We start from the raw sequence: 25,325 nt of genomic DNA on the forward strand, positions 1-25,325 counted from the left end.
TGTTGGAGATCTCCCTCCACTAGACTGTTCAATGTTGAAGATCTCCCTCCATTAGACTGTTCAATGTTGGAGATCTCCCTCCATTAGACTGTTCAATGTTGAAGATCTCCCTCCACTAGACTGTTCAATGTTGGAGATCTCTCTCCACTAGACTGTTCAGTGTTGGATTTCTCCCTCCACTAGACTGTTCAATGTTGGAGATCTCCCTCCACTAGACTGTTCAATATTGGAGATCTCCCTCCATTGGATTGTGAAAGATTTAACACAAGAGAATTTTATTGGTTTACTTCTATTTTGAATTATAAGATCATTCAATTTAATCCATTGTTATATCCGTACTCTATAATAAAAACCTTGTTTTCAATTTGTTACTGTGCTTTCAAACATTCTGTTTGTACAGTACCTTGGCCATTGAATTTCTTTTTAATTTGAGTGTACTTTTTCATGAAACTAATAATCTCACAAATTTTGATATCCGACATTTACAGAAATTATATTGATAAGCTTTGTAAAATAATGTACAATAGGAAAAAGAAAGAAAATGTCCCCTATCTGACCACCATTCTGTTTTCAATTAGCAGGACTGGTCCTTTTATACAGGGACCCCATGGTATTATATCCCTTGTCTTGTTATAGGGTCCCCAAGGTTATATAAACAACAACATTATCCTCTAGAACAAACCTTTGGATAAGAAATTCGTTTCTGCATCCCGTAGGGGTCCTGCATGTTTCCGTAGAGTGGATAGTAGTATTTCCGGACCTCTGTGTCATTGAATGAGGCATACAAGAGAAACGTTCCAATGGGTGACCACCAGAGGGCGTGGTCTGATGCCAGGATTTCCTCTGTAGAGTTAAATAAACGTTGAAACTGTATTACTGTATTCAATCCAATAAGTATACAGTGTGATTACAAAATCACAAAAGGGGTACATTTAACATAGCCATATACAGGGCAAAGTTTCCATTTCAGTAAAAAAAAGAAAGATTTTTTTTCATTTAGCTAATTTTATTTAGTGAAAATTAACAATTAAGAGTCTTTGATTAAAAGACTGAAGTTTGTATTAGCAGATCATTGAGGTAACGAACCAATGTTTCAATTAGCACACCCATCCTCTTTTCCTAAACATGGTGGGGGTGTCAATACTTATATATTAGTTTAACCATACCTATTCTGGTTAAACCAGCAATTAGGCCCATGCCTGGTAATAAGCCCACCCACATTAAATGTAGTGCAGTGAAAATGCTCAAAAATGTTATTTTATTATGAATTTTTCCGCAATAATCCCAGATCATAGTTTGAAAGTTAACGAGTAGTCACTATATGAGATTATTACAGGATAATTAGGAAAAATCAAATGTCAAGCAGCCATTAAAATGTACTGGGAATACAATAATGACAATAACATTATTCTGATTCAGTACACTAGAGTATAAAAAAAAAAAAACGAAAAAAAAAAAATGGTGAAAATGTTGTAGGACAATATAATGCTATTTTGACTTGTTTGGCCTAAAGCTGATACACAAAATGTTCTAAACAGGCGATATGAAAATTTAACATTTAAAAAAAAATCTGCACTGCGTTATTGTTTGATGTTCTGGCATCGAAACCTTCATTCCTAATATGGGCATCCGAGATTACATACTAAAGGTTATCTTCATGAATGTCAATACTTTGGCCGAAAATAACTTGGTATTAATGGAATGTAAATACCAAGAGTCCCTATCTTCTGATCATGAATAGACTTGCTAAAGACTGGAGGCATATTATATCATTCCTTACTTTTAAAGTCAAATTATTTCACCAACAAATCTGATCTGAATCCAAATTTCTGGTTGGTTAAATGATACATCGAAGGTTACGTCTATATAGATATGCCTATTGATAGCTATTGATTACAAATCGTAATGTATCCCTCTGCAAACGAATTATCTCAGAAATATCAGACTGTACTGAATTACTACGCCTAGAATCAGATTCTAATACATATCCCTCAGGGTTTGCTTATCAATACAAATTACCATAAATTTAAAATGTCAAACTTTTCCCCCCATTTTATCTGACATATATAAAACCCGCTGGCTTCAGAACCATTAAATAGAATTACAAATACATTTAAGATCCATTCTGTATATATGGTTTCATTTCACTTATATCACAAAACTGGGATATCAAAGGGTACCCTGTATTATCTCTCCTGATGATCTCACGCTTAGTCTTGGTTGTTTGTCTCGTTTCTTCATCTCCAGATATTTATTGCACTACCAGATTTTAGGTTTGAAAAAAATATTGAAAAACTGGACCTGTTTTTATTTCCCAAAGTGTGATCGAGTCCTCTGTAATATTTCTCAGAAGGTGATCAAGTCTATTTCCCAGAATGTGATCAAGTCCTGAGCAATATTTCCCAGAGTGTGATCAAGTCCTGAGCAATATATTCCAAAATGTGTGCTCAGGTCTTGAGCAATTAAACATTTCCCAGAAAGTGATCAAGTCCTGAGCAATATTTCCCAGAGTGTGATCAAGTCCTGAGCAATATTTCCCAGAGTGTGATCAAGTCCTGAGCAATATATTCCAAAATGTGTGCTCAGGTCTTGACTAATTAAACATTTCCCAGAAAGTGATCAAAGTCCTGGGCAATATTTCCCAGAAAGTGATCAAGTCCTGAGCAATATTTCCCAGAGTGTGATCAAGTCCTGAGCAATATATTCCAAAATGTGTGCTCAGGTCTTTAGCAATTAAACATTTCCCAGAAAGTGATCAAAGTCCTGGGCAATATTTCCCAGAAAGTGATCAAGTCCTGAGCAATATTTCCCAGAGTGTGATCAAGTCCTGAGCAATATATTCCAAAATGTGTGCTCAGGTCTTTAGCAATTAAATATTTCCCAGAAAGTGATCAAAGTCCTGGGCAATATTTCCCAGAAAGTGATCAAGTCCTGAGCAATATTTCCCAGAGTGTGATCAAGTCCTGAGCAATATATTCCAAAATGTGTGCTCAGGTCTTGACTAATTAAACATTTCCCAGAAAGTGATCAAAGTCCTGGGCAATATTTCCCAGAAAGTGATCAAGTCCTGAGCAATATTTCCCAGATTGTGAAAAAAGTCCTGGGCAATATTTTCAGATTGTGATCAAGTCCGGAGCAATAATTCTAGTTATAAGTGCATCCAGTAAACAGTAAAATTACTACTAAATATGAATCTATTATCCTGTAATTAGCCTTGCCCACAAAATGAGTTAGAGTTTGTTTACACCATATTTGTGTGCTTATTGTGAGATAAATATAGTAGACTGTAAACATTACTGAATTTATCCTACAATAAGCCCAGTGGTCCATAAACTCATTGACTCTGATTAAAAGTGAGAGTATTCATTACAATGTAATACATTTTCTTGCATTTCTACTGAACTGCAATAAACATGGATGGGCATATTTTAACTGAGCATGATCTTGTTGCTGAACAAATACGGTATATATACAGAAAATGTTCAATACTGCCTGACACTTCCAGGTCAAAAATATCATTTTGTAAACAATAAACCTGAAACCTTCATTGACATAATTAAAATAGAAGTCAATTAATATCCTTATACAAATCACGACATAAACTAACTAGAAATTTGATTAATATTTCTATATAAATCACAAAGCTCCTAAAAGTAGGAACCGTTAAGAAGACTTACGACTGTCATTGATTTTCTCAAGAGGTATACAAGACTTGTCTACCAGACTGTGAATTCCCTAAAGTGGACAAAGTCAATATCCCCATGACCTACAAAGTACACACTAATGGTTTTCAGACACGAAATAACTAAATTATCACACTTATGTCTCTCAAGTAGAAGGTATCGTCCTCCTGACATGTCTCGAGTATTTTTTATTGTATGTCTGGGGGCTGAGGTGGACAGGACAGGGGAGGAAGGAAAGTAGAAGAGAAGACAGATGTGGGATAAGAGGAAATAGGACATTGGAGAGGGCAGATGAAGAGGAGAAACGAGGAAGGGAGTGAAGGAATGGGAGGGGGAGAGGGAAGATTTGGTTTGATTTTCCTGTAATTAAACTTTCTATTTTTTGACAGCTGTAGCTAAGTCATACCAAGTTCAGGAAAGGTTAACAGCAAGGGTCATACAGAGGTCATAAGGGGTTAACAGCTAAGGTCATACAGAGGTCAGAAGGGATTAACAGCTAAGGTCATACAGAGTTCAGAAGGGATTAACAGCTAAGGTCATACAGAGGTCAGAAGGGGTTAACAGATAAGGTTATAACAGAGGTCAGAAGGGATTAACAGCTAGGGTCATACAGAGGTCAGAAGGGGTTAACAGCTAAGATCATACAGAGGTCAAAATGGGTTACCTATAAGGTCATACAGAGGTCAAGATGGGTAAACAGATATATATAGACGTAATCCTAGAATATTCTGGTAAGTCTGGTTATAGATACCTTCGTAAACCCAGTCTGGGATTCCATTAAAGATTTCCTCATGGTAGCCATCAGTGGTAATCTGCATGGCAGCCACATCATTCTGGGTAATATCTGATTTATAATAGATGTTGTTGTCCTGTACAAACACCTAAAATCAAAGAAATATTCTCATAACAGATCAGAAATGATAACACATTACCAGCCTCAAATATCAAAATTTTAAAACTTATTTTTCCCCAATATCTGTGAAACAATTTTGCATTTATATTTGAAATTTTCCCATGCAGGTACCATTTCCAATTTAATTTTGATTTTCATTCCATTGAAGAAGAAAAAAAAACAACAAAAAACATGACACCATATCCATTATTTCCTAACTTGCTACAAGTCTTTAATTACTGTGTCTATCAAATTTATCTTGGGTATATTCTTTGAATTAACAAAAGAAAACTTTTTCTCTGGAAACATTTTATTGTAAAAGGTAAACTTCCAGTTTTTGGTAGGTCAAAGTTCAAAAGTGATCTTACTTGTTAATTTTGCAAGGTGTAAAGTCTTGACATTTAAAAGTAAGAAACTATGTACTTTGTAATAAAAAAAATGAGTTTGGATGAATTTGACATTGAGATGAAGATGAAGATGAATTTGAGATGAGCTAAAAAAATGAATATAGGATCATTGGATATGAGACGAGATAAATAAAATGACAATCAAATGAGATGAAATCATCATCAGATAAGATGAAATGAAGATATTATTAATTAATAGGAGATAAGGTGCAGATCAGATGATATCAGATGAAGATGAAGATGATTGAAGATGAGAAACATGAGATACCTACCACAGAATGACCACTGGTGCCCCAGCCTACATACTGGAAAACATCACCCATGGTAGTTTCAAACACCCTCTGTTTCCTGGAATTCAAAATCGTAGGGAATCAATTTCTGTTTGAAATGCATACTTTAAGAAGAGGCCCATTGGCCTGTATCTCAATCAGGTAACATTTACATCAGATTATTTCTGGTTAAGTACATATAGTTATATGCAAACATTTTAGCCATTCACTCCCTCAATATGACATCTTATACTCTCCCTGAATCCACGAAATGGAAATTTTGAGTTGATTAGCTCTTACAATATCTGTAATTTGGTCAACTAATATTCTGGAGAAGACTTTCTTTAATCAGTGACAAATAAGCAACCAAGTTTTAAAACTATTCACCTCCGTTTTGAAGGGGAACTAGAATATGCCACATTTATATTTTGCAGAAAATTGTTTTTAATATGTCTGTTATGTTGTTTAACATGAAATTAAGTCAAGCTGCCATCAAAATTATAATTAACACGGTACATATGTCCTTACTTTGTCTGGATGTCATAGTAACTGTAACTGGCTAACTTAGAATGTCTGTAAATCTGCAAATAAAATCAACAATTTGTAATCTATTTTTTCTATCCTCCTGAGACAGAAAAAATAAAACATAATATTCAATATATTTAAAAAAAAATCTTACAGGAATTTATGTAATATATCAAACAAATATTGTACAATACCTGTAGTTGATCGTTGACCTTATTGTACTTTGGATTAACAGAATCTCACATCCCTTTTGTTATAGACAAACAGATACTTATGTTGTCATAACACAGGGGTGATTACAATCATAATTTTTCTCCCACACTTTTCACTTCAAGTGGTGATGTTGAACCAAATACAATGTTCCTTTATTGATGGTTTCTTGTAAAATGAATGACATTCTTTAAGTGTGATATGGTCATGCATTACATGAAGTGATGCCAAGATCGAGTTAGATTAAAGGCATGCGAGAGCTATCATTCTTCTTGTTGCGAATAGAAAGGCAATTTATCTTTTCCCTAGAAAAATGGAAAAGTTTCTTTGTGAAATGAGAAAATATTGGAGGCATGATGGTCTAGCGGTAGGATGCAGGGCTACATATGTGACTGAAGGGTCGCTAGTTCTAATCCTGACATAGGCACTGTGTTGTACCCTTCAACAATTAGTTATTTTACTCAATTGTGTTCCAGTCGACTCAGTTGTAAATGAGTATGTGGTAGGGCAGTGTAAAAAAAATGTCACGTGTAACAAAGCTGTTAGTGTAGACATGGCTGCTCCAGCTGTAGGCTCCCAAGGGAGTTGATTAGATTGCAAGACTCCTAATAACTAGACAATAAATTGTGAACCACTACTCCAATAAAGTGGTATATACAACTGTAAATGATCATCAGTATTAGCCAATCAGAGCTAATCAGCAGCATGTCAACTAAATGTACTGAAAACTCAGTTGTACAACCAGAAATCTGGCCATGACCCTCTGTGCATGGCCATTGCCAGTTTAAGCCAGTAAACCGAATTGTACCTTTACCATAATATTCACCACTGGTCTCAATGAATAAAACCAAATTTATTACGTCCTTTTTTCAAACTTACTGGTCGCTCATCAAAGGCCAGGAGAACATACTTCTGGTCAGGTGACACCTGGAAGGAGTCGGTGTTGAGCTCCCTCTGTGGATGTCAAAGGTCAAAGTTCACATAAGATATATTTACACATCATTAATATACAAATAAAATACTTTTGCATAATGTTTAGTGAAGTCTTAATTTCCAGTTTTAAGAACATAAGAAATATTCAACATCCATTTATGAAAGAGAAAATGATCACAAAACTGTATTCAATATCTAACACACTAATGATTAAACAATGGTTTATTAAAGGTTATCTAACAAAAAAGATATCAATACTGTTCTCAAAGCTTAATAACAACTGATAACTTGTTTAGAAGAATACTCACAAATATTTAATTCAAGGGAATACTAAATACCAGGCAAGGAATTTTTATAATTGTTCAAGACGGCTCTACCTGTATCCTACGTACAAGGCCCTGCGCCGGGATCCTGTAGGGACCTTGGAGATTAACTATTACATTTTCTGTACATTGGTTCTTGGAAGATTTTCTCCATTGAGATTTTCCACTATTGGCCAATAAATTTCAAAAAAAAAATTGCATTTTTGCCATGTCCACAAAAATACTTACGAATGTCGTATTATCCATGAGCGTCGACGTCGAGTTATCTGAACACTGATATATAACCACGGCACCATCATCATTTCGATAGAGGAAATTGTCATCTGTCAAATAGGATACAAAATGTCAACTAATAATAATTCAGGTATGTATCGCTGTGCTCAGTGTTTTATATTTCCTTTATTGAATTTGTGTTTAGTATCTGAAATATTAGGTCAGAGTAAACAACAACAACAGCAGCTTTCTGGTTCCTTCCATTTATTCCACGATGCCCGTCTATGTTTTGCCCTATTCACTAGAATTTCTACAAAATTTCATTAATATATTTTTTTCCATGATGATGTATTACACTATAAAATATTGAATTAAAAAAAAAGAAAAAATGCTTTGTGACAAAGACACAGCGACAAAAACTAAGAAATGCCCCCTTTTGAGTAACTTCTACAGGAATATCTTCTTCTCTGTAATTGGTTGTATTTGACGTAATTATTGAACCTATATATAGACAATTGCTAGGACCAAAATTACGAGTAAAACCACAGGACAGTCTCACGCTAATAATCAATAACACAACAAGCTGAAAACAGACTCGGCTCCCTTGTTGATGTAGAATGAATTGGTCGTCCAACCAGGGTTATCATATTTTTGTCTATGAGGTCAAACCTTCAAGGACAACTCATAAAAGTACATAAATGTGGAAAACGAAACATTGCATGTTCGTATATATTTTGAAATTTTTAAAACATCCCACTAAATAAAATTATATAATAATTTGCCAAAACCAACAATTTTTCCTTGTATTAATTCTTTTATTCAGCAGACTTTATAATGATTGCTTTCCAAATTAAGTACCAAAAGGAAAAAAAGAGTTCTTGGATTAAAGAATGATTGTATTCTTAATATTTCAAATTCAGGTCATGGTATTTGCATTCAACATCCAAATATATTGGTAGTTGGAAGTACAAAGTCTGGAAGACTTAGTTAACATCGGTCAAAAAAATAAACAATACAAAACATAAAACAATGCTTTTGTTATATGATCTTTTCAAGTTAAGCTAACAATTCTCTTAAAGGTGAGCTCAAAACAATGAGCCATTATCTAATCATCAATTCTGATTTTTTTTTTTTTAAATAATTCTTGAAAGTTCAGAAATCTTTGATATTCACATTTTTTCCATATCTGTTCCTTTTTTGGGTGCTTCTTGTTAAGATATTGACATGTAGGCGACAACTTTCTGCCGGAGGGATGCTACGCGGATCTGAAACGTACTATTAAGGTGGCATGATTGTAACCATGGATACATGAAGGAGTCTCTACAATTTCTTGTTAATGTGTAATTAACTGTGTTGGATGTCCCAAGTTTTTTTCCTGTGCTGCTGGAGCGATTCTCTAAAGCTATATATAGACAAGCTATATGTCCCAAAACACCAACTAGAACTGCTAGATCTTTACATAAAACCTTTCTTTGAATCATCAAATGCCAAGACTTTCTCGGGAACTTGCTGTCTTTGAATTCAAAGATATTCAATTTCAGGGACTGTGATAAACCTTTGAAGAAATTTTGTTAGATTATGCAATGTATAACACCATATAAAGGTTATTTTATAAATGGACTGGTTTCACTCAAAACTTGTGTCTACAAATTTCTAGATACATGAGATAATGAATTTGGAACAACCAGAATCCTCCATTCTGGTGACCATGGCAACATCACTGTATCTCACCATCTAGTTCCCTTTTCAGGAGTTGCCCAGATTTTAATGATTTCTTACCTTTTATCCACACTGGATGGAAGGATTTCGGTCTTAACTCCCCTGTCAGGAAATCTTCAAAACTTAATTTTTCTCTTGTATCTTCTTTTGGTTTAGCTGTAATATAAAAGAAACAATTATCAAATTTTTTTTCAAAAAATGATTTAGTTAACAAATTATATACGAAAAAATGTGTCTTTTATACTATATGGCATATTGAGAAACTTTTGATGTTTTGCTGGGTAAATATAGTGCATATATATACATGCACACATACAAATACAGTTAAGTTTGGCGTACCTTAACAGCACAGCTTTCAGTATTTCACGAAGTGTTAATTGTTTCACAATCTGAGGAACCACACACCTCTTTGATCAATGATCTGTCTTTTCATGCAACTTAAATCTCAGTTTCTGAGAATTGCTACCTTTCAGCTGAAGGAAAATTAACTCAAGCTGAGTCAGTAACAAATTAAGTGCTGATAATTACGCATAGAATTAACATGCCGTTGCCAATGGTTTACCAAGATTACTTATTCCAAAAGTTTCAACAGCAAATTAAGCAAGCATACACAGGACTGCATATAACTGATATTTCTTAGAGTAAGTGGAAAGTTGACCTCACTATATACAATTATTTCTACCCACAGGGAAGGGCATCACACAAAATCTACGAATAAAAAAATATTTTAAAACATCATATTTTAACCACAAGCATCCTCTCTTTTTAATCTATATACTCTTCCAATCTTCAAAAATTAAAACTGAAAAGTCTGAGTCAAACAAAAGAAATTTAGTAAAGGGGAGATAATTCAACAAACAATTTGCATTAATACTGAAATTGATTGGTCTGGGAACTGAGTGTGTTGATTTCCATATTTTATTGATTTCTCCATTAAACAGAGAAGTTTGTTTATTGTTAAGTTAATAGCACCAGCAACAATGGCAGACAACATCAATACAGTTAAACAGAAATTCAATTTTCTATTATGTTACCAAGTTTTGTCAGCACTTAAAACAACAATTTGTTCAAGGTCAATATTGTACCTGTAGAATAGATTTCAATATAGCAAGCATAAAGGGTAATGCTAGAGAAATACATGTCCCCTATCAACCCCTGATAAATACAGTAAGTGACCTTGACCCAAAATCCCTCAATCCTAAACTTGTCTGAGATATTATATCCTTGTGTGAAGTGTGATTACATTCCCCGATCCAATGATCCTCAAGGAATTAAGCTGCTGATCGAGCGCTGATTAACTTTGGTATTAGCTTCAAGACGATACAGAGGAAACTTATAGTGCCCCCATTTCACTGGTAGATAGGGGACCAAAATAACAGTATACACTGATCCATAACACCAGAAAGATTTTATACAATAGATAGCAAAATGTTTTGATAAAAAATTTAAGTAAATAATCAATGATAGACTGTAAAAATTTCAAAGTTTACAATTACAGAAAGTATAATACTTTCGAGAATGAAAAATTGATCTATCTCATTAAAATATCCAAAGAGTTAATTAAGGATTTGACCCAAATGGAACTAAACAAAATGGTGTGAATCTCCCATAAAAATTAAGGTTAATTTAATATTAACTTAAACTGACTTGTATTGAGTTATCTCCCTTTAATATAAATATACATTAAACAAAAAGATATTTTACTTAGTTTATCATTGTGTTAAGTGATCAGCCTTTAATATCAATATATATATTACTGTATCATCTTGTCACCTGTGAGATGGAACCATTTTAAGGCAGGGTCAAATTGTAGTAGTTGGTGGCTACCTCACTAAACATACCACAGGCCAGTCACATATGCCATTCAGAGCAACTTATCCAAGGACACAACCTGAACAGCAAAGGACAGCTAGGCTGTGGCCTCAGCTTCCTGAGAAACAGAAACTTCCAATGGTAGGGATCGGGCAGACACCTGGGGCTTATATATGACTAAGCTATTATGATTCCATGTACATAACAAAATTATATATAACCAAAATCACAACAACTATGAAATTCCAAAAAAAAACCTTCCGAATTAAGCATACATTGTATTAATGTTTCATGGTTTTGAGATTCTTTTAGAAAATAGATGAATTTCACAAATATGTAGCATATAGTCAGCCTAAAATTGATTGTTACTGAACCTTATGCAGCCATCATGTAAATTTAAGTTTTGTATTATGGAATGTATCATCTAGGATATACTCTGCAGTGTAATGTTGTTCAATTACTCATACAGACATTCTCAAGAGATAGAAGTATGCATTACTAGTTAAAAGGAATATTTTTATTAGATTTGTACAAGTGCTATTACACCATTCCACAAATCATTCTCCTTTCACTACAAAACTGAATCATCATTTATTTAATGACAAAATTTGCATTTTCCATGCATTTCTAAACACCTGTTGGTATTTAGAATACTCTAAAGTAAATTGAAAATTTCTTCTGCTGAAACTTTTAAGTAAGAAGATCTAGAGATGTTGCATCATAAAAATGTTGGAGAACTCCTCTTTATTACTGTTAAGTGTTACAAGACAAATATTTTGCAAATGTGTATCTGTTTATGATAAAGTCTGCATAACAACAGTGTCACCACTTGGTATTTTACAAATGAGTACCTCTTCACCATCATGTCTGCATACCAACAACAGTTTCACCACTTGTTGGGATCATTTGAAATTCATTTTATAAAGTTCAAGATGGTTGCATTTCAGACAAAGATACGGTTCTTTTTTTTGTTACTGCATTTGATAAGCTATATATATTATTTTATGATTGTTTATGATATTTGATTCTTTGAGAATGCCCATAACTATCTCTCTTTTGGTTATAATAAAGCTCTAATTTCATCAAAATTACTTTCGACTCTTTCATCAGAAAGCAGTATTTTAATAATCAAGGAAAGAGACTCGGTCAAGGAAACTTAGATTCTGTTATACTTTCATATGAAAAACTTTAAGTTAAGTAATTCATACAAGTTCAGAAATATCTATGGGAAAAATGACTGGATGCAAATGTAGCTAAAAAGGTGCTCTCTTAAATTAAGTGGTCTCACAGAAGAGATGGTCTCTCAAAAGAGGTGGCCTCTTAATGGAGGTAGTACTGTTCATAATGGAAGTGGTCTCTCTACATGTAGCCTATCAATAAATAATAAATATGTTTTTTAATAGATGTGGCCTCTTAACAGAGATGGAATCTTAACACAGATGGTCTCTTAATAGAGGTGGTCTCTTAATGGAGGTAGTTTCCTGATGATCAGGTCTCTCTAGGGAGAGTCTCTAAACAAATATGTTTTTTAATAGATGTGGCCTCTTAATAGAGACGGAATCTTAACACAGATGGTCTCTCAATAGAGGTGGTCTCCTTACAGAGGTGGTCTCCTTATAGAGGTAGTCTCTTAACAGTGATGGTCACATAACAGCTCAGCAGATTGCCCTTTGCTCTTCCGAAATATTTGAAGAGAAAGAATCTAAACACAGCATGAAAATATACTAGACCTACAATACTGGCTCAGATAAAGACCAAGTTCTGTGATACAACACCTGGACACATTCATCCCTAGTTCAGGACACCACCAAACGAGTCAATGGTTGGACGACCATACATCAAATCCAGATTTTACAGGAAATATTAGAATCATCAGTATATTAGTAGGCAAATTTGTCAATAATGCCATTCCAAGCAAGGATGTTTGAGGAGAGAGACATTTAAAAGGACCACTTGGTATTCAACCTCTGAAACACTAGAGGATGGAGTTGTCGAGATTGCCAAAGACTAAAGATTCATTGACCACTTTAACTTATAGCTTGTAAGAAAACAACCATTAATCAACCTCTGCATCATAATCAATGCCTAGTCATGGGTTTTCTTAATTGATGGTCTTCCTGACCAGGTCACTTGAACAGTCAATTCGTCATTCATCACCTCCATTCACTGATCATTGCCTGGAGTTTCGCCACCTCTCTGATATATAGGCCATGTTGGAAGGGTTGTGAGAGGACCCACTAGGTAATTATGTCAAGGAAAGTGATATTTTAGGATCCTCGTTAGCTTTGTAATGACCGGTCATCAGATTTCTGGTTGGCAGACGACCAGCTCATATTTTCAAGCTGTCATCAATATTTCATATATGGTGATGTAATGTTAGAGGATTTCTGACAAATTTTCTAATGTCCAATCTTCAATAAACTGTTGTAATTTTCCTTTTTCATGCACTTTGCTAAACCAGGGCTCATTTTCTTGTAATGTTAGCTTTTTTTTTTTTTAATTCTCTTACCGTATTTGACCTAATAAGTGCACTAAAACATGTATTCCAATCACCAACTGCTCAACTGGTATATTTTCCAGTCTCTATTTTGGAAATCTCTCAACTCTGACTTGCATTTGATCTCTTGACCTTGACCTCTAATCCCTAACAGACATAGAGCTCTCAACTCTGACTTGATCTCTTGACCATGACCTCTAATTCCTAACAGACATAGATCTCTCAACTCTGACTTGATCTCTTGACCTTGACCTCTAATTCCTAACTGACATAGATCTCTCAACTCTGACTTGATCTCTTGACCTTGACCTCTAATTCCTAACTGACATAGATCTCTCAACTCTGACTTGATTTCTTGACCTTGACCTCTAATTCCTAACTGACATAGATCTCTCAACTCTGACTTGATCTCTTGACCTTGACCTCTAATTCCTTACAGACTCTTCTTCACCATTTTCCTCTGGGTTTATTTTCCATCATATTACCCTCATTGACTCCATTTCCTCAACAGGGTACTTTCTCCTTCTCCTCATCAGATCACTCTTAAGCATCCATTCCTTCAATAGTTTTCTGCCTTTAACCTCTCCGCACTGGACCCCCTTAAACACCCCATTCTCAACAGTACCACCTTCCCATCTTTTCAGCTGCCCATTTAATCAATATGATCCCATGCCTCATCCCCTCATAAAGCTCCTCAATCACCCCATTCTCAACAAGACCAAATTCCCCAACCCCACTCGATGCCCTCTATCACCCTATTCTCAATAGACCCCAATGGAGCCTTATATTTTCTACCATTGGGCCCCTCAATCACCCCATTCTAAAAAGACCACATTCCTTTCTATCACTGGACCTCCTCTATCATATCATTCTTATAATAAACCCCATTTTCTTCTCTCCTAATAGACCTCTAACTCAATCTATCACCCCATTCTCAATAGTACCCCTTTCTTCTCTCCCACTGGACCCTCTCTACCACCCCATTCTTTCCTTCTCCCCTAACAGGACCCTCTAAACATCAAACAAAAATGCATTACATTCCTGATCAATGATCACTAGCACACATGGCCTTTACCAAACAGGTTGAAAATAAACACAAATTGATTTTTAACAACACAGGTATATTTAATCTCCATCGGTGTCACGTACTGCAGACACCTCTGGTGAAGTAGGAATACCAAAGATATGCAGGTTTTCAAATGGAATGATACCAATGCGAATGTGCTACATCCACAACATACTTCTTACTTCATCAAAATCTGCCATTCCCACTGATCCAAAATGTCCATTTCAATCACCTGATCAAAAGTCATTCATTTCTGATTGACATTTTGTGTGATGACCACAGCATCCAAATCAGGACGGATGGTCACCAATGACCACTATTCAGTCCGCACTGTCCATAATTTACAACCCAACTTCATACTCATCAATTTCTTTACCATTGCCCGTTGCCTTTATTCTCTAACGACTTTGGCTATTCTTGACCTTCCTATCAATAAACCTCCAGCTTCATTATTGACCAATTCTGACCGTCGATCCGTTATTCGGTCCAGATTCAATTGCGGCCAAATTTCCTACAACTCAATACAGACCATTCATCAGCAAGATTGCTGAACAAGAAGGGGGGCATAATTGTATTTTTGTATTAATTCCAGAACATTTATAAGCAGCTTCTAACCAAACAGTAACAAAGGCCTGTGTAATATAGTGATAGGCTATATACCCATTGGCGTACCAGGACTGACAAGCATCCATGACTTGTGGACTTCGTGTCAGCATAGGCTATTGAACTTTTTCGATATTTATATTTCTAAGAACATATGAATATGTCAAGCTATATCCTTTGTTTTTTTTTTTTTTAATTTGGCCAAAGGCTAATTGACCGTAATTTTAATTCACAATTGAATTATGTATATATACCTTACGGTATTGTCAAAAGTGTATTGCTAAATTCCCCCCTATATATAGTCGAGCAGGGGGTAGGAGAAGGGGTGAGGTGGGGCTATACAATAAAGTAATTTCCAGACAAATAACCATTTCTATGCAGGCTTATTACAACCTTACCTACAGAGATATATATATACGATGTCTATACTTCTAATTGAGACCTGTACAATCAGAAAATACCCCCGTCTCCTCAGTGAGACTTGTCCCCAATTCAGAATAACACAATTTACCCTCTTCTCTATACAACCCTTTCAAAACTGGGTCATGTTCGTATAATTCTGTAACAAGGTTATTTTGTCCGGGTAATCCACTTACGAAGTCCTTCCTTCATCTCCATGTCTTGTATTGGTACATCAGCACTAGAGATATGTCCATTTTTGGTAATGTCTTTGTCCACTTAATAATTCATGGTAGCATCTTGAGTACCCGGAGAAAAACCACCAGCCTACGGTCAGTACCTGGTCAGTACCTAGCAACTGCCCCACGTAGGTTTCAAACTCGCAACCCAGAGGTGGAGGGCTAGTGATAAAGTGTCGGGACACCTTAACCACTCGGCCACCGCAGCCCCTCGAAATGTAATTTGTAGCCCATTTGTATACTATTTGAAAAAAAAGTCTGAAATTATTTTTTTTCATTTGGCAATGAAGTATTCTGCCAATCATTCCAATTATCTATCTATCAATTCTTCAATATCTCTTCCGTCCTTTTCTTATTCATCCTTTGTCCATCCTTTCGTCCAATTCATTCATCCATGTGGTCATTGGTCGCCCTCCTGACGCTCTCATACCCGCCAATCCATCTATCTGTCTAAATGAATATACCTGTCCATATATCCCTCTCTATATATAATATAATCTCTGTCTCTGTCTCTCTCTCTGTCTCTCTGCCTCTCTCTCTGTCTCTCTGCCTCTCTCTCTGTCTCTTTCTCTCTGTCTCTCTCTCTCTCTCTAACCGTTCTGTTAAGTAACTTAATTTCAGGTCTCACAACAAAATCAATAGCACAATCTCATAAATACCATCTCTTTCATATTTGCAGACATTACTATCATTAGACCTCACAAAAATAATCAAATTTTATTGCAGATCTTTATGAAATAAAGTACTTCTACAAATATATGCATGATAAAAGCCTTACAGAGTAAATGGAAATTTCCCACAGAAGATGAAAACTCTGACCTATCATCCCAAAAAATCACAACAAAATTATATTGTTCTTCAAAATACTACTACAATATGAGCAAGGCTGAGAGGCACACTTCACAGATATTGTCGATTTCACCAATAAAACAAATACAATTTAGTCGTCTGCCAACACAAGTACGGAATCGTGAGAGATTTCCGACTTCTAAATTGCATCAGGGCTGTATTTTAAAAGCGTAGGTTCCATGGAAATTTATTGGTATCAGTTATCGCCTTTTGGAAATGTCTATCAAAAAATGTATGGTTACATCATCCATAAGCTTATATCCCCTGATTTATAAGAATGGATTCAACCTCTTGTGCTTTTGGATACTGCCTTTTTAATTCTACAGGGGAAAAGTCTATGTATCATTGAGAACTTGTGTAAGTCCCTAAGGAAGGCCATAGTCTTTATGTTTCCGAGGCAGATAGGAGTATATTTCTGGCAGATATTGTGGGCTGTATTGTATCACGTCCTTCATAGCAGTTAAACATTGACTTATGATAGGTGTTTCTGTTAACGTTTTCAGACAACAGATTTATACTGCCAAATCGAACTGAAAAGTTCACTGTTCTGTAATGTTCCCCCTGGTCTAGCAAGAAATTGAAATTCCTAGCTCTGATTTCTGAGAAAAAAGTATTGATGTGCTCTGATATAGCACATGTATTTATAAAGTGTCATTTATATTCATTTTAACTATCATAGCATTAAGTAGTTCACTGCTTAAATTTCTTACACTTTTACTGGCAAGATCATGGACATGGACCATTCAGAACTGTTGTATTTTTTACCCAAATTGATCTGAATATATAAACCCATTAAATAAAAAGATTCGAGAAGATCCATTGGTCATACAAAAGGCACAGCAAATATTTAAAATTCTTCTAACTTTATATCCTTGTAGTCATAAGGGATCCTGTTCTGAAAGTCATGATTAATTCTCAGTTGTATGAGCTCACCAATTTTGACCAGGGCGGCCATCTTGGATACTCAACAGTGAACATTTTTTGCTGTGTTTATTTCCCGTCAACAGCCAGTGAGTCCTTGTAGTAGCTGGTGACTACCTTACTGAACACATATGGGGGACCTAGCTAGCTGTTACATGTCATCCAGAGAAATTAGGGTGAAGTGTCTTGCCCAAGGAAACAACAAGGACAGCACAGCACAGCACATGAATACTTTTGTGAAATTAGCAAGCTGTTTCTGAGAAAAATGCTGCATAAGTGAAAGAAATCAAAAGTATTAATGTAAAGAGATGGAGCTTATAACTGTATTACCGAATTTTTCCTCTTAGACATTGGTAGAGAAAAGGTGGTCGTAGGCTTATTGCAGGAAAATGAAAAAGGATTGGCTGTTAAAAGAAAAACAAAACCTTGCAAGCATTTGTTTCAGAATTCTAGTCAAAAGAATTTCTGTACAACGAAATCTCAATGTTGGATATATTTACATAGCAAGTCAGTTGAAATCTGTTACTATTCCCAAAGCCATTGAGAAAATTTCAGAGAACTGTGGAGCCATGCTACTTTGATGACATTAGGACAATTCTGTAGCTGACAAAAACAGGCACTTAAGGTTTGCTGGGAGGATTGGAGCACAAAGACAGGAGACGTTGAGCAATACAGTACCACTATACTGTATTATACTGGAGCGTGTGGCAAAACAAAGCACATCTTGAGCACCGTCCAATATCTTACCCAGACAAATTTCATTCCATACAACCTAGAGTTTTAGTAGTAGCCTAATATAGCTTGTGATAGGAACTCTGAATTCTAGGCTGGAGAGAATAAGTTGTTAGTCTATCTGTACAGTATTAGATTATCTTTATAAAATGCTAGTCAAAAGAATATGTGCTAGTTAGTTCTGTAATTCAAATCCGCTGCGGCAAGAACATTAATTTAGAAACATCCATGTCCTACATTTTCTAACAGTCTTAATATATACAAATCTGTAGAGAGAGCTTTCGTGTTCTGCTTAATGCATTAAGCATTAAGTTCTATAGGTCTGTGTCTGAATGTAGAACTGAAATGAATGCTGTTTACTGTTGAAGATTTCCCAGCAGAAGGCAGCATTCGATTGGAGTTGCCAACTGTTTTTCCATCAGTATGCGTGCATGTTCGTTACACCTTCCATGTAAATAAGGCACCAAAAAAATAACATGAGGTGTTAGGGAAAAGGTCTGCTGCTCTTAAAACAGCTACATACTGTATGTTTATATTAAAGAGAGCAATAATTTCATTAGTAAATGTATTATGTTATAGACACTTGTGTTTTATACTGATTTTATTGTATAATTGGCCTGTCTCTCTTTTTAACCTTATTGAAATTTAAAAGAAAAAAATTTTAATTTTTGAAAAAACACAAACAGATACAACAAGAGATCCCAGAGGGATCTTGGCATCCACCATTGAATGATCCATATCAGTCAAATAAAAGACTCATCTTTTCTCTTCTTTTCCCTTCTTTCACTCTTCCGTCAAAATATTAATAGCTTTACATAACACCATATAGCAGGAGCAACCTGCAATTGTCAAAATCCAAGATGGCTGCCTATTCATTTTCCAAAATTGCGAAACAAGTTATATCAACATACTTGTTGGTCCTATGGAAGCACAAAGGGATTATTTTTTTACTAAGGGAAGAAACTGATGTACCTTGGGAAAACCCATGGGGATTTAGGCAGGGGCCCCCACACCTTTAAGGCAGGTAACCCCACATCTTTTAGGCAGGGGCCCCCACACCTTTTAGGCAGGTAACCCCACATCTTTTAGGCAGCGGCCCCCACATCTTTTAGGCAGGGCCCCCACATATTTTAGCCAGGTAACCCCACATCTTTTAGGCAGGTAACCCCACATCTTTTAGACAGGTAACCCCACATCTTTTAGACAGGTAACCCCATATATTTTAGCCAGGTGACCCAACATCTTTTAGATAGGTGACCCAACATCTTTAAGCCAGGTGACCCAACATCTTTAAGCCAGGTGACCCAACTTCTTTTAGCCAGGTGACCACACATCTTTTAGCCAGGTGACCTACAATCTTTTAGGCAGGTTTACCTTTTAGCCAGGTGACCCCACATTATTTAGCCAGGTGACCCCAGATCTTTTAGCCAGGTGACCACACCTTTTAGGCAGGTGACCCCAGATTTTTTAGCCAGGTGACCACACCTTTTAGGCAGGTGACCACACATCTTTTAGCCAGGTAACCCCATATTATTTAGGCAGGTAACCCCACATCTTTTAGGCAGGTAACCCCACATCTTTTAGGCAGGTGGCCCAGCATCTTTCATCTCTGATCAGGGAATCAGACCACAGTCGCCTTGGTGAAAGGCTTGGTGTTACCAATGTACCACCCTATCACCCAGAATAGCACTTCGAGATCCATTGTTGCAATTGGCCCACCCCTTTGTCCGATGGGCTTATTACAGAGAAAATACAATAGTAAATACAACAGGTTTTTATAAACGGTCCAGGTTTTCATCAACAGTCCATAGTATAACAAACTTAGATTAAAGGTGTCCCATTCAGTTTTATGACAACAAAATTAGTGCAGGTAACCTCTAATCTAATCTTATAATTGCCATCGCTTGGTGACAACTTTTAATTTCAGAACAAATTTATTGAGACAAAACCTGTAAAACATTAGGCTTTACTTCACTTACAAGTGTTCTGGATGTTCACCACATGAATATCTTACTGAAACGTTTAAGGAATTGTCTAGTTTTTTTTATTTCCACTATCCGTCACAGTGTCTCCTTCATCTGTATTCTAAACGCTCCCCGGGGAAATTGAGATCTGTATCCTTACAATGTTTTTAACAAACAGTGCATCATTGTAGTACATGTAACACACTCTCCCCTTCTCTCCCCCAAGCTTGTAATGAGGTCAGGTTGTGCGCTCTGGTATCGTTCTCCTAGCAATTTGTCGTAAATTAAATCACAAGTAAATATATCACCATTTCAGTGCCGACATCAACATGGTGGGACTAATGTGCGTCTCCAATATCAAACAACTGTTAATCAGCTGGCACTTTTGTGCCATTTAATGCAAAAAACAATTGTTTTTTCATTGCAAATTTTTTTTTTTTTCTGATAAATCTTATTAAAATGTAAAAGAATCTAAATTTGTAAGAATTAAAAAATGGGGGGAAAAAATGTCTTGAAAAAACTAGCTGAAGTGTGAATTTTAACTTTTCAATCTCAAATATTATACCTTTCTTTGACCCTGAACAACCCTCTTTGATCAATAAAATTGCTATTGACCTTCTCTTTGACAGTTTTGGTCTTTTACAATTTATACGCATAATATAGTAAAGAAAGCATGGTCCTTAGCTCATTGTAAAATTTATAAACCCCAAGCTGGAAGCATCAAGTACCAACAATTACATAGACTTTGTCTCAGTCAAGGGACACAACTCTTTCTACATGGGCGAAAGCTGAGGCAGCTAGTGTCAAAGAAAACAGTTGTAAAGAAAATTGGGAGATTATAAAAGATCCACAATACTTAAGTTATGACAATTATTTTTTTATGAAAATAATAAAGTTAGCATGTTTTGTCGTAGAACAAAGGTAAGAAAGGTGTGTATAATCCATTTGAAGAAAACATTATGACATTTCTACATAATAAGCTATGGAAACGATTATGAAACGAGGAAAAACTCTTACACAACATTAAAGGGAGATAACTCTAACACAAGACCTATACAACATGTTATGTAACATATAACCTTAATATGATTCAGGATTTTTGCTGCCTATATATATTCTATACTTACCTGTTGTACTGAAGTTTAGGGTTTGGGAACCTTCAACTAAAAATAACAGAAAATGAAAGCACATGCACACTCAAACAAATTCAGAAACAAAATGAAAATAAGAAATGAAACTAAAAGAAAAAACAATTACTACAGCAAATAGGGATATCAGACCTAAAGCTATACTGCAATGATTATATTTATATATTACTTTAACCTTGCAAATATAAATATTAGTGTAATTCTAAGATAATATGTGTAAACATCTGTCAGTTACCAATCCTCGACCCTCTCAGTGACCAATCCTCGACCCTCTCAATTACTAATCGACTCTCTCAGTTACCAATCCTCGACCCTCCCAGTTACCAATCCTCAACCCTCTCAATTACCAGTCCTCGACCCTCTCAGTTACCATTCCTCAACCCTCTCAGTTACCAATCCTCAACCCTCTCAGTTACCAATCCTCAACCCTCTCAGTCACCAATCCTTGACTCTCTCAATTACCAATCCCCAACCCTCTCAATTACCAATCCCGACCCTCTCAGTTACCAATCCCCGACCCTCTCAGTTACCAATCCTCAACCCTCTCAGTCACCAATCCTCAACCCTCTCAGTTACCAATCCTCAACCCTCTCAATTACCAATCCTCGACCCTCTGAGTTACCAATCCTCGACCCTCTCAGTTACCAATCTTCGACCCCCTCAATTACCAATCCTCGAATCTCTCAGTTACCAATCCTCGACCCATCTCAGTTACCAATCCTCGACTCTCTCAGTTACCAATCCTCGACCTTCTCAGTTACCAATCCTCGACCCTCTCAGTTAACAATCCTCGACTCTCAGTTACCAATCCTCGACCCATCTCAGTTACCAATCCTCGACTCTCTCAGTTACCAATCCTTGACCCTCTCAGTTACCAATCCTTGACCCTCTCAGTTACCAATCCTCAACCCATCTCAGTTACCAATCCTCAACCCTATCAGTTACCAATCCTCGACCCATCTCAGTTACCAATCCTCTACCCTCTCAGTTACCAATCCTCAACCCATCTCAGTTACCAATCCTCGACCCATCTCAGTTACCAATCCTTGACCCTCTCAGTTACCAATCCTCAACCCTCTCAGTTACCAATCCTCGACCCTCCCAGTTACCAATCCTCGACCCTCTCAATTACCAATCCTCGACCCTCTCAATTACCAATCCTCAACCTTCTCAATTACCAATCCTCAACCCTCTCAGTTACCAATCCTCAACCCTCTCAGTTACCAATCCTCAACCCTCTCAGTTACCAATCCTCGACCCTCTCAGTTACCAATCCTCTACTCTCTCAGTTACCAATCCTCGACCCTCTCAGTTACCAGTCCTCGACCCTCTCAGTGAGTTACCAATCCTCGACCCTCTCAGTTACCAATCCTCTACTCTCTCAGTTACCAATCCTCGACCCTCCCAGTTACCAATCCTCGACCCCCCTCAATTACCAATCCTCTACCCGTCTCAGTTACCAATCCTTGACCCTCTCAGTTACCAATCCTCAACCCTCTCAGTTACCAATCCTCGACCCTCTCAGTTACCAATCCTCGACCCTCCCAGTTACCAATCCTCTACTCTCTCAGTTACCAATCCTCAACCCTCTCAGTTACCAATCCTCGACCCTCTCAGTTACCAATCCTCAACCTTCTCAATTACCAATCCTCAACCCTCTCAGTTACCAATCCTCAACCCTCTCAGTTACCAATCCTCAACCCTCTCAGTTACCAATCCTCGACCCATCTCAGTTACCAATCCTCAACCCTCTCAGTTACCAATCCTCAACCCTCTCAGTTACCAATCCTCGACCCTCTCAGTTACCAATCCTCTACTCTCTCAGTTACCAATCCTCGACCCTCTCAGTTACCAGTCCTCGACCCTCTCAGTGAGTTACCAATCCTCGACACTCTCAGTTACCAATCCTCTACTCTCTCAGTTACCAATCCTCGACCCTCCCAGTTACCAATCCTCGACCCCCTCAATTACCAATCCTCTACCCGTCTCAGTTACCAATCCTTGACCCTCTCAGTTACCAATCCTCAACCCTCTCAGTTACCAATCCTCGACCCTCTCAGTTACCAATCCTCGACCCTCCCAGTTACCAATCCTCTACTCTCTCAGTTACCAATCCTCAACCCTCTCAGTTACCAATCCTCGACCCTCTCAATTACCAATCCTCAACCCTCTCAATTACCAATCCTCAACCCTCTCAGTTACCAATCCTCAACCCTCTCAGTTACCAATCCTCAACCCTCTCAGTTACCAATCCTCGACCCATCTCAGTTACCAATCCTCAACCCTCTCAGTTACCAATCCTCAACCTTCTCAATTACCAATCCTCAACCCTCTCAGTTACCAATCCTCAACCCTCTCAGTTACCAATCCTCAACCCTCTCAGTTACCAATCCTCGACCCTCTCAGTTACCAATCCTCTACTCTCTCAGTTACCAATCCTCGACCCTCTCAGTTACCAGTCCTCGACCCTCTCAGTGAGTTACCAATCCTCGACCCTCTCAGTTACCAATCCTCTACTCTCTCAGTTACCAATCCTCGACCCTCCCAGTTACCAATCCTCGACCCCCTCAATTACCAATCCTCTACCCGTCTCAGTTACCAATCCTTGACCCTCTCAGTTACCAATCCTCAACCCTCTCAGTTACCAATCCTCGACCCTCTCAGTTACCAATCCTCGACCCTCCCAGTTACCAATCCTCTACTCTCTCAGTTACCAATCCTCAACCCTCTCAGTTACCAATCCTCGACCCTCTCAATTACCAATCCTCAACCCTCTCAATTACCAATCCTCAACCCTCTCAGTTACCAATCCTCAACCCTCTCAGTTACCAATCCTCAACCCTCTCAGTTACCAATCCTCGACCCATCTCAGTTACCAATCCTCAACCCTCTCAGTTACCAATCCTCAACCCTCTCAGTTACCAATCCTCGACCCTCTCAGTTACCAATCCTCTACTCTCTCAGTTACCAATCCTCGACCCTCTCAGTTACCAGTCCTCGACCCTCTCAGTGAGTTACCAATCCTCGACACTCTCAGTTACCAATCCTCTACTCTCTCAGTTACCAATCCTCGACCCTCCCAGTTACCAATCCTCGACCCCCTCAATTACCAATCCCCGACCCATCTCAGTTACCAATCCTTGACCCTCTCAGTTACCAATCCTCAACCCTCTCAGTTACCAATCCTCGACCCTCTCAGTTACCAATCCTCGACCCTCCCAGTTACCAATCCTCTACTCTCTCAGTTACCAATCCTCAACCCTCTCAGTTACCAATCCTCGACCCTCTCAATTACCAATCCTCAACCTTCTCAATTACCAATCCTCAACCCTCTCAGTTACCAATCCTCAACCCTCTCAGTTACCAATCCTCAACCCTCTCAGTTACCAATCCTCGACCCATCTCAGTTACCAATCCTCAACCCTCTCAGTTACCAATCCTCAACCCTCTCAGTTACCAATCCTCAACCCTCTCAGTTACCAATCCTCTACTCTCTCAGTTACCAATCCTCGACCCTCTCAGTTACCAGTCCTCGACCCTCTCAGTGAGTTACCAATCCTCTACTCTCTCAGTTACCAATCCTCGACCCTCTCAGTTACCAGTCCTCGACCCTCTCAGTGAGTTACCAATCCTCAACCCTCTCAGTTACCAATCCTCAACCCTCTCAGTTACCAATCCTCAACCCTCTCAGTTACCAATCCTTGACCCTCTCAGTTACCAATCCTCGACCCTCTCAGTTACCAATCCTCGACTCTCTCAATTACCAATCCTCAACTCTCTCAATTACCAATCCTCGACCCATCTCAGTTACCAATCCTCGACCCTCTCAGTTACCAATCCTCGACCCTCTCAGTTACCAATCCTCGACTCTCTCAATTACCAATCCTCAACCCTCTCAGTTACCAATCCTCGACCCATCTC

At 37.4% G+C, this 25,325-nt stretch overlaps 1 protein-coding gene across 1 annotated transcript in view; it reads right to left on the reverse strand.

The window, feature by feature from the left end:
- The window catches only part of LOC117318112 (dipeptidyl peptidase 4-like), a 51,075-nt gene that overhangs the window by 16,556 nt on the left and 9,194 nt on the right, over positions 1-25,325 (reverse strand). Inside the window, exons 4-11 of the mRNA XM_033873115.1 lie at positions 21,384-21,419; positions 9,235-9,330; positions 7,471-7,565; positions 6,866-6,940; positions 5,780-5,832; positions 5,255-5,330; positions 4,435-4,564; positions 683-843 (exon numbers count right to left, since the gene is read on the reverse strand). Coding sequence (XP_033729006.1) covers positions 683-843; positions 4,435-4,564; positions 5,255-5,330; positions 5,780-5,832; positions 6,866-6,940; positions 7,471-7,565; positions 9,235-9,330; positions 21,384-21,419 — 722 coding nt within the window. The remainder of the gene's footprint in view (positions 1-682; positions 844-4,434; positions 4,565-5,254; positions 5,331-5,779; positions 5,833-6,865; positions 6,941-7,470; positions 7,566-9,234; positions 9,331-21,383; positions 21,420-25,325) is intronic.

The sequence above is a fragment of the Pecten maximus genome, chromosome 19 (genome assembly GCF_902652985.1).
Source record: "Pecten maximus chromosome 19, xPecMax1.1, whole genome shotgun sequence".
Lineage (NCBI taxonomy): Eukaryota > Metazoa > Mollusca > Bivalvia > Pectinida > Pectinidae > Pecten > Pecten maximus.